Genomic DNA, 27,819 nt, shown 5'->3' with positions numbered 1-27,819 from the left:
AGAAAACTTTTACGCAGAAATTAGAAATTTTCAAACAAATTATACTTTATTTTTTGACAAATTTTTTACAAGTGTAGTGTGGAATGAAGGAGGGTTTACACAAGCGTATCATCGAGACTCGAAAGACGGAGGGAGTTTTTTTTCTTGAATATGGAAATCACTACAGTGTTTGAATAAATACACTTTTTTTGTATTTTGATTTTTTGAAATCAGGAGGAGGCAGAGCTTCCCTGCTAGGCTGTTTCGAATTTAGCAGAGAATTAAAATACAGGGAATCATTTTAAAATGAAATCCAACGACTTCAATGGGTGGAAGCTCAAAATAAAAGCCATCGAGCCACCGCAATTAACACATCTTCCCTATACGTCATCATCGCAGTCCTAGACACGAAAATTGAATCAATAAAAATAGGTAAATCCAAACGTAGATTATTTAATTAATTACGAAAAAAAAACCAACTCAATTAAGAATGTTAAAAATTGCAAAATTACATAGGCCTAAAATGAGATCATAACATGTACTAAGATTAAGAACAATGAGAGAAAACTTAATAATAAATAGAAGATCTAGGGTCTACATTAATTTTAGTTACAAAAATAGAACGACTACCATAAGTAGGCAGCATATTAAAAATATTTAAAATAACTGGGAAGTTTTAAAAAACGAATGGGACCTACATTGAATGTTAAAATATATAGTTCACTTTTATCGATATCAATAGGGAAGGTTGTTAAGGTAAATGCCACCAACGCGGGTCGAGCGGCGGGCGGCTTATCAGGTGTTCATCGTAATCGTCATCGCGGTCGCTCGAAGAGCAGAATTGAAGTGTCACGTGCTTTGTCTCCTCAGCCGACTCGCACATCAATTTTTTTTGAAATTTGTACACTTTTTCCACGTTGTTGTCGAAAAGGAACATTAGCAAATCATGCTCCGTCACGTTTGATAAAAAGTGATGACGGAGGCGGAGTGCAGCACAAACACGTTTTATTGGCTCGCGATTAGCTATCGTCTGCAGTTTGAAATCCGTTCGATCCTCTTCGGTCGGAAAATACCACTCGAAAAACTCAACGAAGAATCGAAAATTTCCGAATGACCGAGGAAAGTGCATCATATTAAGCAGACACTTTTCAAATAATTTATCCACGTTGAAATAATGCTGTTTAAAAGCTGCATTCTGCTCGGAACTAACAAATCGGCCAATTATTGTCTCGATATCCCCGAAATCCAAATCATCGGTATCTATATGATCTTTATCGAATGAGTCTTTCAAAAGCTTTAGACTCTTGAAGGACGTAATCAACGCGAATTTGAACGCTTCGATATCTGTTGACACATTTGAAAACATTTCGCCGACGAATTCGTCAAATTTGGCGAATTTTCCGTCGTCGTGGAACATGATCAGGTCAAAGTTCGATATGATCAATCGTTTGGCCTGCTCCTGAAACTGACTTTTATCTTTCAAGCAAAAATTCAAATAGTTTTTCATCTCCGAATACATCCCATGCTCGATTAATAACTCGAAGATACGTTCATATTCCAACAATTCCTTCTTGGATTTTTCAACGTCGTCGTCCGGTAAACATACCGCGAGGAATCGCTCCAAATACACAGGATTGGCGCGTAGGACCAATTTACGCCAATTCTCATGCCAAATCTGTTCTTTATTCGAGTTACGCCCGAGCAGATCCAACATGAAATCCATATTATGACCGTAACAACTCGGAAATGCGGCCGAAGAAGTCGACAATTGGTGGAAAAAATCGCTCACGTGATTCGAATAAACATCGTTTTTCAAGTTATCCGTAGCTCTGGACCAGACTTCAATCAAAAACTCGTTGATTTGTTGACATCGTGTATTATTCAGGCCGAGGCTGATATCGATAGGATTGAATACCATTTCCCACAGCTCGTGTAAAACCTGCTGGAACAAGCTGGATTCCTTTTCGTAGACGGTATGTTCGACAACAGTCCAAAATCGATGCACGTGCTGGAAGTATTTCTCGTTGCGGACCAAAAAATGTAAAATTTGAGGGGCCACGTCTTCGAACACTTTCGTAGCCACGGTACGTTTCAATGATGGTAGTGTCCGCTTGATTGCTCCATCGTCGGCTAGTTTTACATATAAAATGGATTGGGACAATTTTACTTGGCCTTTCGATTGCATGCTCCAAAAGTACTCGAATGCTGGCCAATTACTGGCCTTCCGGGCGTTCTCCAATCGCGTTTTAACGCATAGGGTATCCTTGAGAGTGCAGGGTTTTCTCGATTTCATTCTGCGATTCCAGTAAAACATCAAGCTGTGTTTATCGATGTTGAGATTTTTACCTACTCGCGCATCTTTCTCCACAGAAGGCCATATTTTTTTGACGTGTTCTTTGAAACAAAACTCGACGGCTACTTTGTATTTTTCAACTACGTTGAACTGGTTCGAATTCAGGATGTTTATCGCCGTCGCCTTGAAACAAATACCGCCACAGGAATCGATCACCATAAGCTTTAAACTCTTCGAAACCGCACGTTTAAAAGAACCGTCGAAAAAAGCCTGCTCCTTGTGAAAATCGATCCAATTTCTCAGCTGTACCCTAATCGCGAGGATTCTTTCGTCTATTTCGACTTTGAAACGAGGCGGAACCACGAGCATTTCTTCGCAGCGGAAATTACCAATTACGAACCAGCTGAGATAGTTATAAGTAGAATTTGAATATTTGTATTGCCATAACGATAAGGCTATTTCGGACGCTGCTAGCAGCTGGAGCGATGACGGGGTATTGATGAAACTGAACGGGTTTTCGATGTGGCCGGCCATGTTGAAAGAATCGAATCAGGGTAACGGAACGTAACTTTAAATTATGAAATCATCCTCTGTAAATAAACAAAAAATACATCGCTTCGTTTAGAAAAAGCAGCAACAAATTGCAACCCCGAATTACGTACATTCAAAAGTTTGGAATCTTGCAAACGATCAAAATGTGTTGAAATTTCGCGAGGAATTCAAAGCATTTCTACTTTCCATGAAGAAGATTTTGAGAATTTTTGAAAAAATTTTAACCCAAAATTGGCTCATGCATCGTAATATTTGTTTTTTTTTCTGAAAAAAGTGCCACGAAATCGATCAGGCGTAATTCTGCCAGAAACTCAAATATTTTGACAAAAAAACGTTTTTCGAACATTTTGAAAACATTTTTGTCCAAAATTGGGCTACCTATGATTTTTGGAATTTCATAAAAAATATCATTCGAACCTTTTTGAAGAATTATGAGCCTAAAATTGGGTCATGGTTTTTAGGTTTTTGGAAAAAAAAGTCATGCGAATAATCAAATTGGGTAGAAATTTTGCGAGAAATTGAAATATTCCTACGAAAATGTTTTTTTGATGAGTATTTTTTGAAGAATTTTGAGTCCAGAATTGAGCTATGATTTTTGGAGATTTTTGAAAAAAAAGGTAACCCTACTATGCAATTTATCAGAGTGGTAAGACATTTGGAAAAATTTTGAACATTTTAGCGAAAATATTTTTGAAACAGTTTTTAAAAAATTTTAGTCAAAAATTGGGTCATGGGTAATTTTTAGGATTTTTGAGAAAGTACCTACCACGGTGGTATTTCAAAATGCGAGTTGAAATTTTGCGAGAAATTCAACTACATAGGTACATATTTTAACGAAAATATTTTTCCAACATTTTTGATGAATTTCAAGCCCAAAACTGGCTCAATATTTTTTGGAATGAAATTTTGAATTAGGTAAAAAAACATGCCAACAACTAAAACGAGTTGACATTGCACGAGAAAAAATATTTGGACAAAAATATTTTTTGAGCTTGTTTGAAAAATTTCAACGAGCCCAAAGTTGAATAAGGATTTTTGGATGCTTAAAAAAATTTTATTACGAGTATTATTGAAGTATTTCAAGCTTAAAATTGAGTTATGGTTTTAGAGCAGGCAAATAGCGGTTTTAAAAAGGAAAAAATAGGCACATAAATTTTTTCTTCGGGAATGAGTTTAGATGAACCCTCCGAACTATCAAAAAAAACCGAACCTCCTAACCCTGGAGCTAATTTTTTTAGGGGGCTAAAACCGGTTCCGATTTACGTTTTTTGCGATTTACTCCGAAAATATTAGGTTTACGAGAAAAACTACCATGACTAAAAATGTTCCCCTTCAAATTCTCGACAATTTGATACTACGCTCGATACCCATCCCTCAAGAGGGGTGTCTGAAAAAAGGGGTGGAAAGAGTAGGTGTTTGAAAAAAAGTCAGTCCAATAAATTGATCAAAGTTACCGCTTAATATCATTCGTTTTCGCTCAAATTTTTTTTACAAAATCTACTCACCCAACTATTAATCACATCACCATTGATTGGTCTTCAACCCTCCCAAGGGGTTGGTGGGGGATGCTTGATTTTTCAAGTAACACACAACTGAATTATGTATTTGAAAAACGAATCTGGACATGCAATATATCGAATGGTATGTTTTCGAGGTCGCTAAATACGAATACCAACTTATTTTCTGGGTCCAACTCCTCAAAGCCCCTCTGCGCCCCAAAAAGGGGGTTAAAATTTTGAAAAATCGTGGAAAGTCGAGTGATATATCGAATGCTATGTTTTCGTGGTCGCTGAGTACGAATATGAACTTATTTTTTGTGTCCCACTCCCCCAATGTCCCTCTGGGCCCCATCAAAGGGGCCAAAATTTCAAAAAATCATCAAAAAGTCGAGTGATATATCAAATGGAATGTTTTTGAGGTCGCCAAGCACAAATATGAAATTATTTTTGGGTCCCACCCCACAATGTCCCTCTGTGCCCCAAAAAAAGGGCCAAATTTCTAAAAAAATTTTCAGACACCCCTCTTGAGGGATGGGTATCGAGCGTAGTATCAAATTGTCGAGAATTTGAAGGGGAACATTTTTAGACATGGTAGTTTTTCTCGTAAACCTAATATTTTCGGAGTGTAAATCGCAAAAAACGTAAATCGGAACCGGTTTTAGCCCCCTAAAAAAATTAGCTCCAGGGTTAGGAGGTTCGGGTTTTTTTTGGTAGTTCAGAGGGTTCATCTGAACACATTCCCGAAGAAAAAATTTATGTGCCAATTTTTTCCTTTTTGCCCTCGCTTTTTTACGTTATTTTCCTGCTCTATTTCACGATTTTCAAAAAATTATACCACGCAATCCTATCAATATGGGCTGAAATTTTGCAAAAAAAATCAACAATTTCGACGAAATGTTTTTGTAAAATTTTTTAAAAGAATTTTGAGTTCAAAATTTGGTCATGATTTTTGATATTTTTGCATAAAGGCCATACTACCAATTAAAATGGATTAAAATTGCGAGGGAAATCCAAATATTTCAGCGAAAATGTTTTTTTGAGCGTGTTTGAAAGAAATGCAATCTTAAAATTGCGTAATAATTTTTGGAAGTTTTAAAAAAATGCCAGTTGAGCATTTTAAAAGAATTTCAAGCCGAAAATTGGGTCATGATTTTACGTATTTTTCAAAAAAGTGCCATGTAGTCTATCAAAACGCATTGAAATTTTGCGAAAAATCCAAATACCTACGTTCGACAAAAATGCTTCGTTTTTGACAAATTAAAAAAAAATTCAAGAGCAAAATTCTTTCGAAAAAGTTTTACCTATTTGAGCATTTATGAAGAATTGTTAGCTCAGAATTCGGTGATGATTTTTGAAATTCGTAAAAACATGAAAAAAAGTGTAATTTGAACATTTTTTAAGGGCGATGCGAGTCATCTAAAGAGTCTAAAGCCATTCCCAATCGTTTTTCACATTCGAAAATACCCAGAACCACCAGTAACTCAAAATTGATTTTTGCCACTTTGACCTCATTTTCTTACTCTACATCACATTACACCTTTTTCGATAGTTTCCAAAAATCAACCGATTTTAAAACTGAATTCTTTACGAAAATGCTTTTAAAGAGTGTGTTTTGCTTAAAATGTTGGATTTTTTGACAAAATGTTAACCCATTAAATGAGTTACCTAATACCTATACATACCTTTTTCAAAATTCGCCAAAATCGAAAACTATAATTCTGGGCTTCAAATCTTCAAAAAATATCCTCGAGGGAATATCCGAATTTCTCGTCAAATTTCAACTCATTTTCAAAGGTTGGATCACAATAAGGTTACCTTAATTAATATAACCGTTCATTTTTACTCGAAATTGGAGGGGCACAACTTTTAGAATTTTACTACGATCTACTGTGCCAGCCTAATCACGAATTTTAAATATCAACAAGCTTTGTGAAAAGACGACACATGATACATATGAGTAGGTAGGTAGGTAGGTAGGTATAGGTACCTACACGTAACAAACTACGCGGGGTCATTGAACACAAAATAAAAAATAGGAATCGTTAATCAATTCAATTCAAAACATCATGTTGATTAAAACTCACCATTACTTAACTGCTTTAAAATTGACATCGTAGGTACATTGATCGCAAATTCACAAGAAAAAAAACACTCTCAAATTGTAAACAAACCGTAAAAAATAACGAAAAACACCGAACGTGAAGTATTCGAATATGACTAGGCTAGCTAGTTTACAATACACACTGTCTTCAATTGCAAGCGAAAGCGATATAAAATGAGCTTTGAGACTAATTTGCAGGATGGTCTAGATAACATACTCGTGCGTACCAATGGTAACGTAATCGTTTATGGCTTATCAAAAATCAAGTTTCCGTACAAACATGTATGTATGACTGTACAATTCACCATGGATAGCGTACCTTTACCTCTACCTAAACCTACACGAGTATGTCCTAAACGTACATATTTATGGGGATTTATTCACATCATGAGCAAATTAATGTATAAAGTACGTGTACACTTACGTCGGCGTATCTAGCTGGATCTACCACACAAGATACAAATCTTATTCTCTACCTACCTATATTTAATTTTACTTCAACTTTTTCGTAGGATCTTCATCGATCATTTGAGCTTTTCCTGAGCCACGACAAACTGTAGAATAAATTCACATTCTGAGTTGAGCTACAAGTACCTAGGTACATATGTAATTAATTCAATTCGTTGGAAATAAAAAAAAGCGATACTTTAACAATTTTAGCAAAAGGAAGAGCTCATTTCTGACAAAAAATCGAGACTTGGAAATTTTTGAAAAAAAGGGATTTTTGGAACTTCTTCCAAGAAAAACCATCTAAGTGTTTTTAGCAATTTTAATTTTTTTACAATTCATGGAAAAAAGTGAGGATTTTGGATAAGTAATTTCTTTCAAGTGGGAATATTAAGGAATTTTTTCATCTTCAATAAATAAATCTCTCTTTTTAAAAAAAATCAAAATTGTTAATTGTTGGCGAAAAATCAATTTTTTCGTATTTTTTTTCAAAAAGCGAGAACTTTTGAACAATTTTTAGAAAAAAGTAAAAGTTTTTTTTGCAAACATCGAAATTGGGAGAACTTTTTTAAAATTTTATGAATAGAAAACAAGGCTTTCTGGCATTTTTGGGCAAAAAATCGAAACTTTTGGGTAATTTTTAGAAAAAAATTCAGTCTTTTTGAAATTTTAAAAAGCGATAATTTTTAGCAAGGAACAAGGCTATTTGGTAATTTTGACAAAACGTGGAATTTTTTGCTGTTTTTAGCAGAGTATAGGGTACAAATGAAATTCAGTATTTATAAACTCAGATTTATCATCGTCGTGACCCCTCCCCCCCAAAAAAATGCGAGTTTGAAAGTTTCGATTTCGCTCACATTTTTTTTTACAATATCTACCCACCCAGTAAGTAAGAAACCGGCAATCAGTTTGGTCCCAGCCCCCTCAGGACAGGGGGCGGGTGGGGGGACTTCCATTATTTTCACATTGTCTCGAGGTACTCAACTTCAGCAGCGCATTCCTCCAAAACTATGATACTTTGATCAAAACTGATTTCACAGTTCGAAAGAGTATTGAATTTCGAACTTTTTAAGCATTTTTAAATTTTCAAAATTTGAAAGTTGAATTTTCAAATTGAGAGTTCAAATTTCAAAATGGCGCTGTAAGTGGGAGCTACCATTTAAAATTCTGAAAAAATTTCCATAGATGTACCTTTTGATGTTTTTTTGAAATAATCAAGTTTCAAGATGGGATCTGTTAAAGGAGGGGGAGCACCCTCACTCCCAATTTGGGGCAAAAATTTCGAAAAAAAATCTGGGGCATATGATACATATATCGAATTGTATGTTTTTGGTAACGCTGAATACGAATATGACGTTAGATTTTTGTTTGGACCCCATCCACGGCCCCCAGCACCCCCCAAATGGGTTTAAAGTTCGAAACAGTTTTTTTTCGTGCGACACATTAAATAGTATGTTATTGGTGACGCTGAACACGAATATGATGTCAGATTTTTGGTTGGACCCCATCTACGACCTCCAACAAATTTTTTGGACTTTTACCAATTGGGGGAGGTTCTGGGAGCTATGGGTGAGATCAATTTGAAAAACTACGGCTATATTCGTGTTTAGCGATATAGAAAACATAAGATTTCATGTGTTACACGATTGAAACCATTTTTTCAGGTCCCCCACCTTGGGGAGGTGCTGGGGGCCGTGGATGGGTGGTCCAATCAAAAATCCAAAGTCATATTCGTGTTCAGCGTCATTCACCAAAAACATCATATTTGATGTGTCGCATGAAAAAAATCCTATTTTGAACTTTTACCCCATTTGGGGAGGTTTTGGGGGCCGTGGATGGGGTTCAATCAAAAATCTAATGTAATATTCGTGTTCAGCGTTACCAAAAACTTGCAATTCGATATACCACATGCCCCAGATTTTTTTTCGAAATTTTTGCCCCAAATTGGGAGTGAGGGTGCTCCCCCTCCTTTAAGAGATCCCAACTTGAAACTTGATTATTTCGAAAAATCATCAAAAGGTACATCTATGGAAATTTTTTCCGAATTTTAAATGGTAGCTCCCACTTACAGCGCCATTTTAAAATTTAACTCTCAATTTGAAAGTTCAACTTTCAAATTTTGAAAATTTCAAAATGCTTAAAAAGTTTGAAATTCAATACCCTTTTGAACTGTGAAATCAGTTTTGATCAAAGTATCATAGTTTTGGAGGAATGTGCTGCTGAAGTTGAGTTCCTCGAGACAATGTGAAAATAATGGAAGTCCCCCCCACCCGCCCCCTATCCTGAGGGGGCTGGAATCAAACTGATTGCGAGTTTCTTACTTACTGGATGGGTAGATATTGTAAAAAAAATTTGAGCGAAATCGAAAGACATGACTTAAAAACGTTGGTCGAATTGACATGGAATGACCCGCGTAGTATGATACTATTTTGAAAATCCCAAAAATTTCTACTCAATTTCAAGCTAAAACAAAACTTTAGAAATGCTCAAAAAACATTTTTATTGCAGTACATATTGGAAATTCTAGCAAAATTTCAGCTTGTTTTGGTAGTTTTTTATGAAAGAAAAATGCTCGAAAACCATTTTCATCGATCGAAGAACACTTTTTCAAGAAACTATATAAAATCATGGCACATCTACTCGACGTCAACACTTTTTAGAAGCGCTCAAAAAACATTTTCAAATAAAAAAATGTATTGCAGTGAAATAAAACGAATAAATGATAAGGAATAAAAAATGCTTAAGTATATTATATGTACCGAGTTTTTCGTAAATTGAGTATTCAAAAAATTATTGTAAGTACCTACTATAAAAATGAGATAAATATTTGAAATGAATTTATCAATCAAGAGAATTTTCCCTACTAGATATTAAATTACAGCGCTTCGAAAAAAAAAAAAACAAAACAAAAAATAGTTGGAAACAGTAAAAATGACAAGACGAAAATATGCAGATTAGGTAGGTACCTATACCTAGTGAAATCGTATGACCAACAAAACCAAAAGCTCGAAGAAATTCCATTCGACTACGTACTTACGTATACCTACTTTCTTCGTGCGTACCTACATATGTAGGTAAGTACAAAATATACAACATTTGAAAAAAATTCAGAATTATGTACATAGATCGTAACATAACATTAACAAACTTGAATCACGAATTTATCAACGATTAACCACTAAGCGATAGAGACAACAAAGTTCGAAAACAAAATTAAATTAATGCTATATTATACTAACAAGTTACACCAACTTATTAGATGAGTTGAATCATAGTTGGAAAATTTTTAATTTATTTAAGCCATTCATCACGAAAAGTATCATAAATGGACGTTGGCACTTCTTTCATCACCACATCATCAGCAACATACGCGTCTCTAACCGGAGGTAGCAATTTCTTGAACTGCTCAACAAGAATTTTGTCTCCGTTGAAACACCACGCCGTTAAATCGACCAGCATTGATCTTTCAATTTGATCACTTACGCGACAGTTTTCAAAAAGTTCGAGTTTCACTTTGACACGGTGTTCTTCGGAGGTCAAGAACTTCTCAACGACTGATATAACTCCATCAACGCTTCCACACGTACACAGCGAGCACATCTCTTTCAAAGTTTTAGGATGCAAAATCATTTTATACATAAACTGCGCGTACTCAGTGGGAGTAAAGAGACCTTCCATAAATTGGTTGAATTGATCTATGTCACTTTGGTGATTTCGAAAAAGAAGATTAAATAGCTCTACTTTCGACATCTTCGTTATAATTTGTCTCTTCAGGTTGCGAATAATTTCCAGATCCGAGGTACAAAATTCTAGATAGTCCTGTAATTCATCGAAATACCCGTATTCTGCATGATATTGGCAATAACTTGAAATCGAATCATAATCGAGCATTTCAGTAGACTTGAAAACAGCGATTGTTTTGTCGTTCCCGAGACACAGTTCCATGATCCGATCGATAGAAGTTTTTTCATGAAGTTGACCGAGAACCAAATAACGCCAATGTAGTGACCAGTATTGAAGTCTCCGTTCGGCGGTGAAACGTGAAAGTACATCGATGATGAGGGGAAGATTTTGATGATAGTAGAAATCACATTCCGTGTTGAGTGATTTTTGGACAAAATCGCAGATATGTTTATCAACAATAACCATCTTTTGGCGTTCTGAGATGCAAAGCCACATTTCCCATAGCAAATCATTCATAAAGTTTTTACTACAATCTTGAAATTTATGCACGAAGCGCATAATATCAGCAAGTGCTTGGTCGTCGATTAAATTAACCATACGTTTCCAAGTTAATATGATGTACTCGAAGTACTTCAGCTCTTTCACCAAAGTTCGTATTATTTGAAGACTTCTTTTTTCAATTACGACATCTAATTCGGAACCAGACAGTTTAACCAAGAGATGCCACGTAAGTGCAGGTTTATCTAAATCGATGATAACAACAGCTTCGTGTAAGCGATTATCGTAATCTACTTGATTCCAAAAATACTCCACTGCTGGCCAATTGTCGTAATACTTGAGAGAAGAAAGCAATCGATTGAGTAGATTTATATGCCAAGTAGCTATGTATAAATTATCGATCGAATTATACAATTTGCTATGCCAATAATCCAGGAATGGAACTCCATACCTACGATGGCCGCTGGTCGCATCTTTCAATTCATTTTTCGTCAACGTCTGCTGTAAACGTACCACATCATCCATGAAACAATACGTACACGCAACCATGAATTTCTCAACGTTCGTCAATTCATCACAATTCAACATCTTCCTAGCAGTTTGCTCGTAGCTGATTGAAGCGTCAGGCAGCCAAACCAGTATAGGAAACAAATTAATAATACTGTCGGGAGATTCGCGATGCGAGAAAACACATTTGTAATGATAAGTCCACCAATTTACTCTAGACCTGTGCATGTCATAGTTGAGAAATTCCAAATCACAAGTAGTACAGAGGGATGGTGGCAATTCAGCTTCAATCAAAGCATGTTCACATCGTCGGACTGCATATGGATTTGCACCTCCTTCTTTGTTTTGACATTTTTGACGAATGAGCGTGATGCTATGCTGCATTAACTCAGCTAACAATGACATTTCAGCCAACTTCCTAAGTTTGCCGACATGGTGGTGGAATACTAACGGCTCGTTTGTTGCCTTCCGCTCGTCGTCCATAATGATGCTGTAGATGGTTTCTGAAAAACACGCATAATCAAATAGAAAAATATTCTTTCATGATCATGATTCAATGTTTTTTGAAGTTCATAGATCTACTTACTTACATATGATAGAAGATCTTGATAGAAAATTTGAAATGAATAAAGAACTCAAATCTCGCAATTTAATCCACAACCACATTTGTCAATAGTAAGGTACTGTATAATGGGTATGATCGACGTCAGCCATTTTGGTTGTCTCACGTCGTTGTGTACATTCGTCGATAGTAAATGTTGTATAAGTGTGGGTGAGACTTACTCACACTTATACAACATTTACTATCGACGAATGTACACAACGACGCGAGACAACCAAAATGACTGACGTCGATCATACCTATTATACAGTACCCTATCAATAGAACTGGAAAATGATATAAAGTGATAAGGTGTTTTCCCGCCGAAATGAATCAGTAATTCGTGTTGTGTTTCGTAGCTTCGTGCATGACGATGACCTGCTAAATAGTAAAATACTTGTAGTGTTTTAACGTTGGTAACACTGCGAGTTTTTCGAATTAACGTTCGTGTATTATGAACACGTTATTGACGATTATGTTTTATTATATTTTAATTAATCGAAGTATGTATTTTAAATGAAATGTAAAATACAACGTTTGTTGGTGAATCCAGTTTATTCGCATTTACGTAAATCCAGAACATTATAATGGCGCAGTCGGCAGATAACGCCCCAGTGCGAGCATTCGACGTACATTCGACTTCAGCTTCATCAGAGTGGCTCCGATGGAAGCGAGCAGTAGATCTTTACCTGATAGCTAAGAATATTACATCCGATGATCAGAAACAAGCTACAATTCTCAGTTTAGGCGGTATGGACCTGCAAGACATATTCTACGCAATTCCGAATCACGATGTCGTACCTCAAGGTAAAACAAAATATAGCCATACCATTGACCTGCTCGACCAATTCTTCGTGCCAAAATTCAACAGTAATTATGAACGACACGTTTTACGTCAATGTAAGCAACAGCCAGGTGAAAGTACCGAAATGTTTATCAATAGACTACGTCGACAAGCCGCAAAATGTGAATTTGATAACGTAGACGCAGCAATATGTGAACAAGTTATAGATGGTTGCACTGACCCGAACTTACGTGAGAAATATTTAAGTCAAGATGTTCTTACAGTTTCGTATATTCTAAAGAAAGCCAAAAGTCGAGAAGCAGTCACGTCACAGATGTCAGCATATCATCTACCCCAACCCCAAGCCCAAGCTGTAGCTGAAGAAGCTAGTTCAACGAGCACGATCAATCGAATACACACTCCTAGGGTTCGTACATCAAATCGCCAATATGCTAGTCAGAACACAAACGCTAGTCAGAATGCTTGTTATCGATGTGGAGCTACCACCCATACAGCTCAAGATGAAAAATGTCCGGCAAAGGACAAAGAGTGCAATTATTGTCATAAAATTGGGCATTTCAAGTCGGCATGTCGTAAAAGGAGTTATAACGCAAGTAAAAGAACAAGTGGTTCCGCGATTAATACAACAAAATCAGTTAATTTAGTTGAACAAAAAGACAACGAGAACGAATCCTCCGATGATGATAACTACGTGTTCACAGTTACCTCAAAAGTGAGAAAAAATGAATTTCACTGTGACGTAGGAGGAGTGGTGCAAGGATTTATCATTGACTCCGGTGCGGATGATAATTTAATTCCGAAAGAAGACTGGAATATTTTAAAATCGAAACATATAAAAGTGATTTCACAAACACCGGCATCCGAAACTGATAAGAAACTTATCGCTTACGCTCAGACTTCACCACTCAAGATCGCGGGTACATTCGTTGCTAAAATTTCATATGGAGATAGTTCGTGCAATGCCAAATTTGTTGTTATTGAAAATGAAGGTGCAACAGCCCTGCTCGGTAGAGACACACTCATGCAACTCAACGTAATAAAGCTCATGGCACCAGTCAATTTTATTCAGAGTGATAACGTTATCAGTGAAACTCGTCCAGTATTTCAAGGTATCGGTAAATTAAAGAACTATGAGGTGGAGCTGAAAATAAATGATGCAGTGCAACCCAAACGACAAAAACTTCGACCAATTCCGGTGAATTTACAACATAAAGTGGATGCTGAACTAGACAACCTGCTAAAAAACGACATCATCGAACCTGTCAACGAACCATCAACTTGGGTTTCAAATATTGTTATTTCTTTACGTGGTGATAAAACACGCATTTGCGTTGATATGCGTGATGCGAATGAAGCCATCGAAACACAACATTATCCGTTCCCAACCATGGATGATATCCGGCCAAAGATCCGTAAAGCTAAAGTGTTCGCTAAACTAGACATGAATTGCGCATATAACCAATTCGTGATGAAGAAGAAGTTTCGACACATTTCTACGTTTATCACCCATAGGGGTTTATTCCGATACACTCGACTATTTTTCGGCATTACATCAGCTCCAAACGAATTCCAAAGTGTACTTGAACGAATTCTTAGGAGGAAACGTGCGGTTAATTTTCTAGACGATATTTTCCTGTTTGCTACTAATCCAGAAGAACTCCGAGCACTTCTCATCGAAGTGCTGGATCTGCTTGAGTCAAATGGTCTTACTCTGAACTATAAAAAATGTGTTTTTTTTGCCACAGAGATTGATTTTATTGGATATCGAATCACATGTCAAGGTATTTTAATACAACCTGATAAAATCTTAAAGATCGAAAATTTCAGAGCTCCAGTAACGAAAGACGAATTACATAGTTTCCTCGGACTTATTAACTTCGTTGCTAAATTCATACCGATGTACAGTGAGAAAACCGAACCACTCCGAAAACTTCTGAGAAAAAACGCAAAGTTCGAATGGGGAAAAGACCAGATTCGAGCATTCAATACCCTAAAAGAAGCGTTGGTAAATATTACGTGTTTGCACCATTTCAACACAGATCTTGAAACGCACCTTTATTGTGATGCCGGACCTAATGCTCTTGGTGCAGTATTAGTTCAAATATCCAACGGAGAACCACGACCTATCGAATTTGCCAGCAAGAGCCTAACGGAGGTTGAAAAACGTTATTCTCAATTGGAGAAAGAAGCATATGCCCTGGTATGGGGTGTGGAACGATTTCAGTTTTATCTTCTCGGAAAACGCTTTAAATTAATCACAGACAACCAGCCAGTCAAATTTCTGTTCGCGCCTGGTAAATTTCAACAAAACTCACGAATTCAACGATGGAGTTTAAGACTACAGACGTTCGATTACGAGCTTGTACACAAAAGTGGAAAAAACAACATCGCCGATCCATTATCTCGATTAATTATCAACACGCCATCATCATCAACTGATCGAGTAGAGTCTCAAATCTTACACATCGCTAAAATCAACGCACCTAAAGCCATACCATTACAGAAAATTATAGACGAATCTATCGTGGATGAGGAGTTAAAATTGGTCATTGCATGTATTCAAGCAGGAGCTACGGACAGTCTTCCTATGGCATATCGAGCTGTTGCAAATGAGTTGGCAGTATGGAATGGCATGGTATTACGAGGCGATCGCTTGGTTATTCCAACAACATTGCGAAAAGATGTAGTTAAATTGGCTCACGAAGGACATCCGGGAATTGTTAAAACCAAGGAAAGATTACGTACAAAAGTTTGGTGGCCAAACATGCACAAAGATGCCGAATCAGCTGTAAAACTCTGTGTCGCATGCCAAGCAGTATCCTCTACCCTCCCAACCGAACCAATGACACGTAGAACGTTGCCGGAAGCTCCATGGGAGCAACTTTCATACGATTTTCTCGGCCCTCTTCCCTCCGGAGATTATATATTCGCCGTTATCGATAATTATTCTCGGTTCTACGAAATAAAAATCACGAAGAGTATTAACTCTAAATTTATCATCGCTAGTTTCCAAGAAATTTTCGCTCGCTATGGAATACCATTAATAATAATCAGCGATAACGCACCTCAAAATAAATCAGATGAACTTTTGGAATTCTACTCGCTTCATGGTGTTCAACCTCACTTCAGCATTCCATTTTGGCCACAGAGTAATGGTGAAATCGAACGACAGAACAGATCACTGGTGAAAATACTCAAAACGGCACAAATAGAACAACGGGACTGGCGAGAAGAACTGTATAAATTCCTGTTAATGCAACGTACAACTCCTAATGCGACAACGGGTATATCTCCGGCAGATATGTTGTTCAAATACTCTCCCAGAGATAAAATACCTAGTATTCGTCAGAAGCTGATGCTAGATTCGGATGTTAGAGATCGCGATAATTTGAATAAGTTCAAAGGGAAACTATATGCTGATTCTCATCGAGGTGCAGAGTCTAGAGAGCCGTTCATCGAAGGCACCAAAGTACTGGTTAAAAGTACAGACACTGGTAAGCTGACGTCAACCTTCGACCCTAATCCAGGCACAGTCAAAGAGTCACAGGGTAGTAAAGTGACTGTTGAGAAAGATGGAAGATTATATGTTCGAAATAGCGCACATCTACGAGAATTTCATCAGCCAACCGAGGAGGATGAACCGATACCAAACGATCACAGAAGCGTCGACATTTCTCAGACACCGGAACGCGTTTCCCTTTCTGCCAAAGCAATCGCCGGTACAACACGATCACCGGAACCTGCCATAGTTTCAGCCAGACCTCGGAGACAAATTAATCCTCCGAAGAAGCTTAATGATTATGTCGTGAACTCAATTAAAAAAGGGGGAAGATTGTAGTGTTTTAACGTTGGTAACACTGCGAGTTTTTCGAATTAACGTTCGTGTATTATGAACACGTTATTGACGATTATGTTTTATTATATTTTAATTAATCGAAGTATGTATTTTAAATGAAATGTAAAATACAACGTTTGTTGGTGAATCCAGTTTATTCGCATTTACGTAAATCCAGAACATTATAATACTCACTTCGGCACTTTTTTGCAGATTGCGTGTTGCTGATCATACGATTCTTTTTTTCAATCAATTCTTCAATTCTTCCAAAGGATTTTTACTTTGTGAAACTGAAAAAAGAAAGAAAAACTATTTAGGTAACCTTAATTAAAATGAACGTTTGATTTTATAGTGTTTGTAGAATAAAGTTTTTCGTCGTAGATACAGTATTCTTAGCTCTAAATTCTCAGCTGAATGGATAAAGTGACGATATCTGCAAAATGGCACTGTTGGTCTGAAAACTTTTTTTTATTAATGCTCCAATCGAATGGTATCATTCATGTCATAATTGATTTTATTTATGGGAAATTAGGACCTCAAAATTCTGTTCACTAACCCACTCTTCTGCACAGATAATTTATTCGACGATAAGTAGGAGGGACATTTCTTTCACCACCATTTACATTCGAATTTTATTATGCTTCAGTTGAATCCAAAAAATATGAAAGTTTAAATTTCGATTTCCTTTCTTGAAACCTCAAAAGCATTCAATTCCATCAGATGTTAACAAATACCTAACAATATCTGTACGGCTTCGAGTTTTTTCTTAATTCGTATCTGAATTTTCGAGTTTTTTAGTAGGTATTTCATAAATTCAGATGCCATCATTGTACACGTAGCTCCAACGCTTCGAAAAAAAATCCGTTCGATTATCAACTTCTCTCCATAATTAAGAAAAGTTTGAAACTTTTGTCAATAGAAAAACTTCACTCCCAAGATACAAGATACATATTATAGGTAGTTCGAAAAAATATAGATGAAACGAGATATATTTTCAGCAATTCAGGATTCAGAAGAAGAAGAGTTGCTCTGAAAATTCACGCGAGGAAAAGAAAACCAAAATCAAAGACATTAGGTGTAGAACTGTATTTATGTAAAAAATGTCAAGTATACCTACATACAAAAACAAAACACGCAGAGTTAGCAGAAATAATGCCACTGAGGTATGAGGTACTTAGTTCTAGGTAAGTAGATACCAGCCGAATACTGAAAAACATTTCGATGAAAATGTAGAAATTTTTTATTTCAAAAGAATATTTAGTAAAATTGTACAATTAGGGACTATACTTAAGGAAACTGAAAGGGAAAACTTAAATCACAAATACTTAAAGGGCGATCAACCTTAAAAACACACACACACCCACTCACACCAAATACTTATGTATATGTATGTCTATGTACATGTAGGTTCGATTAAAATTTCAATACCTAGATATTTAATTTAATTTCTTTAGAACTCAATGAACATTCAATGCCGGGATGTTGACGGCGTCGGAAGCCATTTTTTACAATAAAAGTGGTAGATGGATTCTTCTGGCAACTCTTTCATCTCCGTATCGCCATCACGTTCGATTAAGGTACTGTAACCCGGGTATGTCAGACACCCATTTTGTTCCTTACGAAAAAAAATCGTTGTTTTTCGATTCAAGGTTTTTATGACGGAATTTCTGGCATAGAATGAAAGTAATCATTGAATTAGAGCACATGCTGTGAATTTCACACAATTTCAAACTATTTTTAACCCAAAAATGAAGTGCTGAAAAATGACTGAAATTCAAAACAATTAAATGTATTTCAATTGATACATGTAGCATACCATTGGAAAGCTCGTTCAATTCTCTTTCAAAGATGTTATTACGAAAAAGTTGTAAAAGTGCACGGTTTTGAAGATATACGCGGTTAAAGTTTGCCGAATTCCCATATACTGCAATGCTAAGTTCATCAAACCAGGAACAAAATGGCCGTCTGACATACCTGGGTTACAGTTCCCTAGTTCGATTTCAACAATCGGAGGTGGTAATTTCCTAAACTGTTTCACCAGCTGTTTATCGACGTTGAAACACCACGCAATCAAACTGCGCATCTTTGATCTTTTGATTTTATCGCTTCGGCGGCATCTTTCGAAGAGTTCGAGTTTTACTTTCAGAAGGTGCTCATCAGCAGTCAAGCATTTGTCAACAAACGATGCAACATTGCAAACTATTCCATAACCGCACAACGAATCACACAATTCATCCAAATTATTAGGATGTGAGACGATTTCATACATAAACTCTTCACGTTCGTTTTGAACAAAGACATCCCAAACAAACTTGTTAAATCCGTTCACGCGATGATCACAAGTCCGAAAAAGTACAGAAAACAGATCTTCTTTCGACATCATCGTTATGATTTGTTTTTTTACATGACGAATCACCTCCAAATCTGAGGTACAAAATTCAAGATACCGCTGTAATTCATCAAATTGTCCAGCACTCATTTCGAATTCCCAATAATCTGAAATGAACTCGTAGCTCAGCATTGTTGTACGTTTGAAAGCTGCGATTTCTTCGTGGTTAGCGAGACAAAGCCGCATTATCTGTTCGATATACTTTCTGTCATGATAAAGTTGGCCGTGAACTAAGTAGGGCCAATGTTGTAACCAGTATTGGCGTCTGCGTTCGGAATCGAAACGCAAGAGTACATCTAAAATCAGGTGAAAATTTGGACGATAACAGAAGTCGAAATCCTCATTATAAGATTTTTGGATAAAATCGCAAATGCGTTCGTCGACGATGAACTTCTTCTGACGCTCCGACATGCAAAGCCACATTTCCCACAGTAAAGGATTCAAATAGCATCGACTAGCATCCTGAAATTCATGCACGAACAATATTATATCCGCAAGTACTCGGTCACCGATTATATTCACCATACGTTCCCAAATTGATATGATGTGCTCTAAATACTTGAGTTCTTTTACCAAAGTCTGTATAATTTGAAGACCTTTTCCTACAATCACCAGGTTGAATTCCGAGCTCGATAATCTGCTTAGAAGATGCCATGTAAGGGCAGGTCTATCGGCATTGATCATATCAAGCGCTTTGCTTACGCGCTGTACAGGATCGTTTTCACACAACTGATTCCAAAAATATTCTACGGCTAACCAATTATCATAATGTTTCAAAGAAGAAATCAATCGATCAAGTAGATTTATATGCCAAGTAGCTAAGTATAAATTATCGATCCAATTATGCAATTTGCTATGCCAATAATCCAGGAATGGAACTCCATACCTACGATGGCCGCTGGTTGCATCTTTCAACTCTTTTTCTGTCAATGTCAGCTGCAGACGCTCCACATCATTCATGAAACAATACAAACAAGCAACCATGAACTTCTCCATGTTAGTCAATTTATCACAATTCAACATATTCCTCGCAGTTTGCACAAAACTGATCGAACAATCGGGTAGCCAAACCAGTAGAGGAAGCAAATCAATCATACAATCGGGAGACTCACGATGCGAAAAAACACTTTCGTAGTGATACGACCACCACTTCATTCTCGATTCTTGCATTTCATAGCTAAGGCATTCGATATCTGAGCTGACAGTTGTTGGCAATTCTATACGAATCAATCGAGTTTCATAAATATCGTGTCCTTTTCCATTATTCAAACGCAGCTGTGTAACTTTATGTTGCATTAAGCCAGCTATGAATGATATCGTAGCCAGTTTTGATAGTTCGCCGACGCGGAAGGTATACACCAAAGGTGCCGTTGCTGTTTCGTACTCGTCGCTCATTGTGAAAGAGGTAAGATTGCAGATTTCATTATAGTCCGTAGTCGCTGGTGATATCTGAAAAATCGCAAACTGATGTATGAAAAAACCAAAGTTATAATATCCATTACCTTAATTTGTCTTAAAATTACGAACCACGATGAATAAATACTCTGACGACGGTTGTGTGCCTCAAAATGCAAAATTACGGATACGAATTCAAAGGAAACATCATGAACCATGAACAAAAGTCAAGACACACTCGAAGGCTCGAACTGGAGAACTAAGAGAACTTTTAGAACGAAAGATTGATAATAACACACCGCACGCCCGCCAAAAACACTACGCCTGCAAATGGCTTGAACGCAAAACGTTCAACATCACGACTTTTTTTTACGTCTCTCAAGTCTCATTTCATAATTCATTATTTCATTTCTCATGTTCGGAGAACGGATCAGAAATCGGAATTACCTAGACGTGCTTTACTAGTATGTATTATTATTATTCAATTAATTTTACCAACTCCGGTCTGATCTACCAAACTTTATACAAACCAAATGACGCTACTTCGAAACTCTGAAGACGTTTCATTCAATCTCTTTCTAGGTATAAGTAAACGAGATTAGGTATTTACATATTTTTCCTCCTAAATAAGCAAAAATAGGAATTGGCCAACATTATAGGTAGGTACCTAAGTACGGTTGCGCGTACAGATTTTTTAAAAATTAATAACGAATTGTGGAATCGATTAGGCAGTGCCAATCAAATAAGAAGTAAAAAAAAAAAAAAACATCGTCGAATAAAAATTGTGCTTCAGAAGGCAGATTTAAAAAAAGTACTCATGTTGAAAATAAACAACGAAAATATCGAGTCTTTCTTTCCGATGAAATCACACATGCAATCGGACAACACTTGAGTACGTAAATATAGGTGAAGTCAAGCATTCAATTCAAATGAAATCTAATGTCCATTAATTCATTCACGCCAGAAAATAACGACATAGCAAGGAACTCAGATGGTAAATAGGCTCATTATTCAGCTTGCATACTTTCTGTCGTGCCCATTGCAAACAGTTTCTCATTTTCTACGTCCTCTCCTTTCTCGGAGAAATTACAGAATAGAATGAGCCCCACAAATGCTTCATTAGCTGTTCATGGTGATAAAAGATGTAGGAGAAAAATCGCCTCCTCTTTCAAAATTAATGTTGAAGAAAAAAAGATTTTTTAAAAAGGTACATGCATAAGGTAGTATAATAATTATACTTTTAATCAGTAGATATAACTATCAAGAACTCACAATAGGAAAAAAAAACATACATTAACTTGGAATAGTACATAATAAAATCTACGTTGAATTAAAATTTTAACATCCCAAAGTAACCGAGAGGAAACTTCTTCAGAACTTCGTCGCTCAATCAATCACATTCATTCAGAATCAGAAACAGAATCAGAATCATAACGCCGATAAAACAAATGAGATCGAGATCGAGAACGATATGCCTCGTCCAGCCATGCATCACAAAAATGTCGATATATGGATTTTTTCGTCACTTTTGCCCTCTTCACTTCGCGTTCTTCTTCTTCTTCTTCTTCTCCGTCGTCATCATCGTCATCTATCGAGGGATGCAATTCGTTGAACCGCTCGACAAGTCGTGTATCTCCATTAAAACACCATATCGTTAAATCTGCGATCGTTGATCTTTCAATGAATTCACTGAATTCAATGCTTTGAAAGCATCTCCCATAGATTTCGAATTTCACTTTAACAAGGTGTTTTTCAGAAGTCAAATATTCCTCGACGAACGATGAAACTTTGTGAACGTCTCCAGTTTCGCATACCGCGTTGCATATTTCTTTCAATGTATCAGGATCCAACATCACTTTGTACATAAACTTTTCGAAATCATTTGGAGTAAAAATATCATTCATAAATGTCTCAAACTGATTCCATATACGGGGAGATTTATCAAAAAGAGCGAAAAATAGAGCTTTCTTCGACATCATCGTAACCATTTTTTTCTTCATACTGCGAATTACTTCCAAATCTGAGGTGCAAAATTCTAAATAGTTCTGTAATTCTTTAAAATACCCGTGACTTAATTTATACTCAGCATAATCTGAAATCGAATCGTACTCCAGCATCTCTGTACGTTTAAAAAGGGCGATTTCTTCATCGTTTGCCAGACAAAGCTGCATAATCTGATTGATGGAACTTTCATCATCAAGCTGGCCGGGAGCTAAATATGGCCAATGTTGCAACCAATATTGACGTCTGCTTTCGGAATCGATACGAACAAGTACATCTATAATCAGGCGAAAATTTGGACGATAGTAGAAATCAACAGTGGCTTTGTAAGAGTTTTGGGTGAAATCGCAAACGCGTTCATCGATGATGAATTTCTTCTGGCGTTCGGACAGACAAAGCCACATCTCCCACAGTACAGAATTCAAATAGCATCGAGAACAGTCTTGAAATTCATTTACGGAGCATATAATAACAACGAGTGCTTGATCGTCGATTACATTCACCATACGTTTCCAAGTTGATATGATGAACTCGAAGTACTTTTGCTCTTTCACCAAAGTTCGTATAATTTGAAGACCTCCTCGCGCAATCACGGCATCTAATTCGGAATCAGACAATTTGACCAGAACATGACACGTAAGTGCAGGTTGATCACAGTAGTTTATCATGCTGAGAGCTCGGTTCAGGCGTTTCTCGTCATCCAGCTGGGTCCAAAAATATTCCACTGCTGACCAATTAGTGTAGTATTTCAAAGAAGTCACCCCATCAAGTATTCTTTCATGCATTGGGAATAAATAATCAAGAATACTAGAAAATTTACCATTCCAATAATTCACGATTAGATCCTCTTTGGGATGTACGGAACCGCTATAACGATCATCTTTGGTAGCATCTTCAATTTCTTCCGGCGTCAAAGTCTGCTTAAAACGGTCCACATCATCTACGAAACAATACGCACAAGCCACCCTTAATTTCTCCTTATTAGGCAATTTATCGCATTTCAATATTTTCCCTGCAGTTTGTTCATAACTGATTGAAGCATCAGGCAGCCAAACCAGTAGAGGAAGTAAATCGATTATACTATCGGGATATCTACGACGTGATAAAACACATTCGGAGTGATACTTCCACCATTTGATTCTAGATCTGTGCATGTCATGGTTGAGACTTTTCATTACAGGTAGGAGAGATGATGGCAATTCTGCACAAACCATATCATGTTCACATCCATTTGCATAAGTATTGGAATGTCCTTTGTTTTTACGCATCAGTGTAATGTTATGATTCATCAAAGCAGCTACCAGTGACATCGCAGCTAACTTTTTCAGATCGCCGGGTTTATGGTGGAACACTAGAGGTCCACAGGTCGCTTCGTAATCGTGATCGATCTTCATTATTGCGATGAAGTGGACGCGATTTCACTCATGTAATCGCAGGTGGTCTCTGAAAAATACATAAAACACCTCAATAAGTATGAAACTTGATTAAGTATGTGTATTGTGTGTGTGTTTAAGAACAAGCTAGGTAGTATAAAACAGTACATCAATTCGTTCCATCTTGAAAATTTTTTCGATAACTATACAAATTATTGATACATCAAAAGAACATATGTACTATAGAAACAACAAATTACCTACCCACTAGATCTGGAAGAACTATGAATAGGTAGTACGATGCTAGTCGAATTCGAAATATTAATACGAATATTCTTACTCAGAAGAAGAGAAATAATTATCTTGAAGAAATTAATTTCAATTACACGTGTTCGCGATCGCGATCATGCATGAGACTTGAATCTGGAATCTCAGCTGTCGATTCGATTCGATTTCAACCATCTGACTAGGTGGTGGTAGGTGGTGGTTTGGGTACTTGGGTAGTGAAGTGGAGAGGTGGTTGGCCTCTGTTGACGTTTGTGCTCTCTCCCCGCCCTCTCACCCGCTCCAGCTCTCAGTCATAGGGCTCCAGTGAAGATGAAGATGAAGGAAGATTAGAAATTTGTAATTCAAAGTTGTATCTTGAATTCAAATTTCAGTTTTATTATTAGAGTTTGTTTTTGAAACATTTTCCGAATGACGAAAATTTAAGAAGAATAAAAAAATTGCAACTGTTTTACTTTGCTCTCGAACTCCTTAACCTTATCAGTGAATTCACCGTCATCGCGACCCAGTCACCACCCTCGTAAAATTTCTTGTGTTCGTTCAATCTTTGTGGTAAGAAAAATGCTTATAGTGTTTTTCGTTAGATACTCGTTAGATCAAAATAATTGATAGTCTCGTTGCTCTTCTATTTAGGATTCAACTAAATGAAGATTAATACATCGCATTCAACAAAAGCGAGAGGTAAAATTCAATAACAATCGTAAATATGGAAATGTTGGTAGATAATGGGAGGCGATGATAACGATTTGTACCCGCGTAGCGATAAGGAATGCTGAATCCTTTTTATGGGAAACGGTAGCATACGTGATACGTTATAAAAATTATACTTTTTATCGGATTTTCGCCCCAAATATAGGAGGATTGAAACTTCAAATTGAAATATTGAAACTCTCATTGGCAGTGGTTCGCATATCGCTATTTCTTTTGAAAGAATATCCGCTACTAATTACCATCTTTTACAGGCCGCCCGCCGAAACACAAGCCTCGATGTGTATGGTGCGATGAACTGAAGCCACTGATTTTCATTCTTCCTTCGGCTCGTGGAAACAAGGCATTCTGTGGACCAAGTTGTTTAGCTTTTTACCGTAAAGCGCACATGAAAGTAAGTGAACGGTATAGAAGTAACGCTATAAATGAACAAAAATATAATATTAAAAACTGGAAAAATTCTAGGCAGCATGTACTGAATGTGATATCGCTATAAGAAGTTCTCCGGTCAAATGGGAGCAACCCAATAACACTAGCAAAGATTTCTGTTCGAAAGATTGCTTAAAGAAACATCAGAAAAACTTGTCCTTTGAAAAGAGTAAGAAAAAGTGCAAGTTTATGATGTAATGAAATTAGTTTAGGCTTATTTAGTACTCGATAAACTACTGTCAAAACATGTATTCCTTAAATGTGCGATAAGATAGTTACCACGTATTATTGACCTCGTTGTTGAACGCTGATATTGTAGTATTTTATGTGTGGTTATTTTGTTTCGCGTACTCTACCCAAATGCGTGTTTAGGTGCTAAAAATGAAGTGTTTTTTTACAGCTGGTGACAAATCACAATTCGATGATGTGACTTCCAATACTAATGATCTCCCTTCTAGTCCTACGCATTTTTTGGGTATTCAATCTCATCAGTCTTTCGATTGGGAAACCTATTTAAGGGAAACGAATAGCGAAGCAGCTCCGGAGTATTGTTTCAAACAAGTAGGTTCAGTTATGGTAAATTGTATGTTGTTGAAAAAACGAAAAAATTTCTATGTTGAATATTTTTGTTAGGATGTTGAACCGCCGGAGAATCATTTTAAACTGAATATGAAACTCGAAGCTTTGGATCCTCGTAATGCTACTTCGACTTGTATAGCGAATGTAATTAGTGTACTTGGACCGCGTTTACGTTTGAGGCTCGAAGGAGGTGATAATAAAAATGATTTTTGGAGACTGGTCGACTCTAATGAAATACACCATATCGGACATAGTGAAGAAAATAATGAAATGTTGCAACCACCATTAGGTTGGTATAACTGAATTATAGGACGCGTCGAAAGTTTTTCCCATTCTTTATAACCAGCTTGAAAGATGGGAAAAAGGTGAAAAACTGTAAAATGAAAAGAACACATTTCAGTTAAACATTTTTGCCGAAGAGAGTCTCGGGAAATACTTTTTAGACACGTTTAAAGTACATTTTGCCTTTGTATGAGACCGTTTTATATTTACAGGTTTCCGTTCGCACGCTTCAAGTTGGGCTGCGTTTCTTAAGAAAACGCTAAATGGCGCCCTTATGTCACCTACAAACGCATTCAAACCCGAACCTCCAACTCCGCTTCAAAATTATTTCAAAATTGGTCAAAAATTGGAAGCTGTTGATAAAAAGAACCCTCATCTCATATGTCCCGCTACAGTCTCCGATGTTAAAGACGACCAGATTTTCATTACTTTCGACGGATGGAAAGGAGCTTTCTGGTGCCCGTATTACGATCGTGATATATTCCCTGTAGGATGGTGTGCCAAAAGCGGTCATCCCGTACAACCGCCTAAAAGTATAATGAATGAATTGCTCAGTTTAGAGATATCCGAGCTGCGCTAATTACGTCAATGGGTTTTCAAACAGGTATAAATTCGGCGAATAAAATCAAATCGCGGGTGCAAGTCGTGTCCCCTATTCCGCAAACTGATAATTCTTCTCAACCATCAAGTAGTGCTCATCCGATACATGTGACTCCGTCTTCATCTCAGGTAACCCTAATCGAAGCTGATACCTCGACGTCCATTCCGAGAAATGAAGGACGAGGTAAGCCAATCCAGAAAAACTCAACATTTCTCCTTCCCTATTTTTTTCTTTATTACGCGTGAAATTATCAATATTTTGCGATATTTAGCCCAACAAGAAGCTGCAACTTCAACAACACAGGCCGAAATGCCTCCGAAACTTCCAACGAATCCAGCAGACTGGTCTTTCGAAGACGTAGTTGCCTATATCTCATACTGCGATCCCGGCCTCGGTGTACACGCTGATTTATTCAGAGAACACGTAAGTGCATTTTGTATGCATTCTGTAAATGTCGCCGATTTTGTGGTTCGTATTAATCTTATCAATTGGATTAATTGCAGGAAATCGACGGAGGAGCTTTATTATTAGTCAATGCGGATACATTGATGTCTGGCATGGGAATCAAACTGGGACCAGCTTTAAAAATTTGCCATCTCGTATCAAAAATTAAGAATAAAAAACATTTTGTGCTATAATCTGTGTGAAATTTTCTTCTTTCTCAAATATTTACCATTTTTCTGTCTCTTAATTTATATTTATGGCAAATAGCAATCTGAATTCGATCGTAGTCAAATTGCGATGCGCTGTATTAGGAATAGGATTTTGTTGTACAATTTAAGAATTCGCATTCTATTTATAAGTATAATTAATATTATTGACTTCGTTTAAAGATCTTCATTGTTTATTTTTTGTAATATTATTTAAAACGTAAAATATACCATGTAGGTAATTAATTGTGACAGTTTTTTTTCCACTGACGTTGTGGTCTAAGCTCCACTATTACAACAGTCGATTAAAGTTGAACAGTCCGTCA

At 36.8% G+C, this 27,819-nt stretch overlaps 5 protein-coding genes across 6 annotated transcripts; 2 read left to right on the top strand and 3 right to left on the bottom strand.

The window, feature by feature from the left end:
* Positions 1-416: 416 nt before the first annotated feature.
* On the bottom strand, positions 417-6,723 carry LOC135847703 (uncharacterized). Its single transcript, XM_065367371.1, has 2 exons — positions 6,408-6,723; positions 417-2,862 (listed from the first exon to the last, which is right to left on the bottom strand). The coding sequence occupies exon 2, from the start codon at positions 2,804-2,806 to the stop codon at positions 731-733; it is 2,076 nt and encodes a 691-aa protein (XP_065223443.1). The 5' UTR covers positions 2,807-2,862; positions 6,408-6,723; the 3' UTR covers positions 417-730.
* Positions 6,724-12,748: 6,025 nt separating this feature from the next.
* On the top strand, positions 12,749-16,804 carry LOC135848356 (uncharacterized protein K02A2.6-like). Its single transcript, XM_065368257.1, has one exon. The coding sequence runs from the start codon at positions 12,749-12,751 to the stop codon at positions 16,802-16,804; it is 4,056 nt and encodes a 1,351-aa protein (XP_065224329.1).
* A 1,122-nt stretch (positions 16,805-17,926) lies between these two features.
* LOC135847938 (uncharacterized) lies at positions 17,927-21,330 on the bottom strand. The gene is made up of 2 exons (XM_065367679.1): positions 20,718-21,330; positions 17,927-20,639 (listed from the first exon to the last, which is right to left on the bottom strand). Exon 2 carries the CDS (start codon positions 20,583-20,585, stop codon positions 18,633-18,635), a length of 1,953 nt encoding a protein of 650 aa, XP_065223751.1. The 5' UTR covers positions 20,586-20,639; positions 20,718-21,330; the 3' UTR covers positions 17,927-18,632.
* Positions 21,331-21,806: 476 nt separating this feature from the next.
* Positions 21,807-24,389, bottom strand: LOC135846707 (uncharacterized). The gene is made up of 2 exons (XM_065365946.1): positions 24,224-24,389; positions 21,807-24,029 (listed from the first exon to the last, which is right to left on the bottom strand). The coding sequence occupies exon 2, from the start codon at positions 23,978-23,980 to the stop codon at positions 21,986-21,988; it is 1,995 nt and encodes a 664-aa protein (XP_065222018.1). The 5' UTR covers positions 23,981-24,029; positions 24,224-24,389; the 3' UTR covers positions 21,807-21,985.
* A 157-nt stretch (positions 24,390-24,546) lies between these two features.
* Positions 24,547-27,739, top strand: LOC135846708 (polycomb protein Scm-like). 2 transcript variants are annotated; one of them, XM_065365947.1, is made up of 10 exons: positions 24,547-24,796; positions 24,878-24,925; positions 25,207-25,346; positions 25,418-25,550; positions 25,782-25,942; positions 26,015-26,249; positions 26,455-26,775; positions 26,847-27,026; positions 27,115-27,266; positions 27,347-27,739. In XM_065365947.1, exons 2-10 carry the CDS (start codon positions 24,889-24,891, stop codon positions 27,479-27,481), a joined length of 1,494 nt encoding a protein of 497 aa, XP_065222019.1. In that variant the 5' UTR covers positions 24,547-24,796; positions 24,878-24,888; the 3' UTR covers positions 27,482-27,739. The 2 variants fall into 2 exon arrangements, with proteins under 2 accessions (XP_065222019.1, XP_065222020.1); XM_065365948.1 differs by lacking the exon at positions 24,878-24,925 and having other exon boundaries at positions 24,550-24,796.
* Positions 27,740-27,819: the final 80 nt, after the last annotated feature.

This window comes from Planococcus citri, chromosome 5 (assembly GCF_950023065.1).
Source record: "Planococcus citri chromosome 5, ihPlaCitr1.1, whole genome shotgun sequence".
In the NCBI taxonomy this organism is placed as follows: Eukaryota; Metazoa; Arthropoda; class Insecta; order Hemiptera; family Pseudococcidae; genus Planococcus; species Planococcus citri.
Note: the sequence above shows the minus strand (reverse complement) of the source record. Positions and strands in the feature narration are given on the sequence as shown.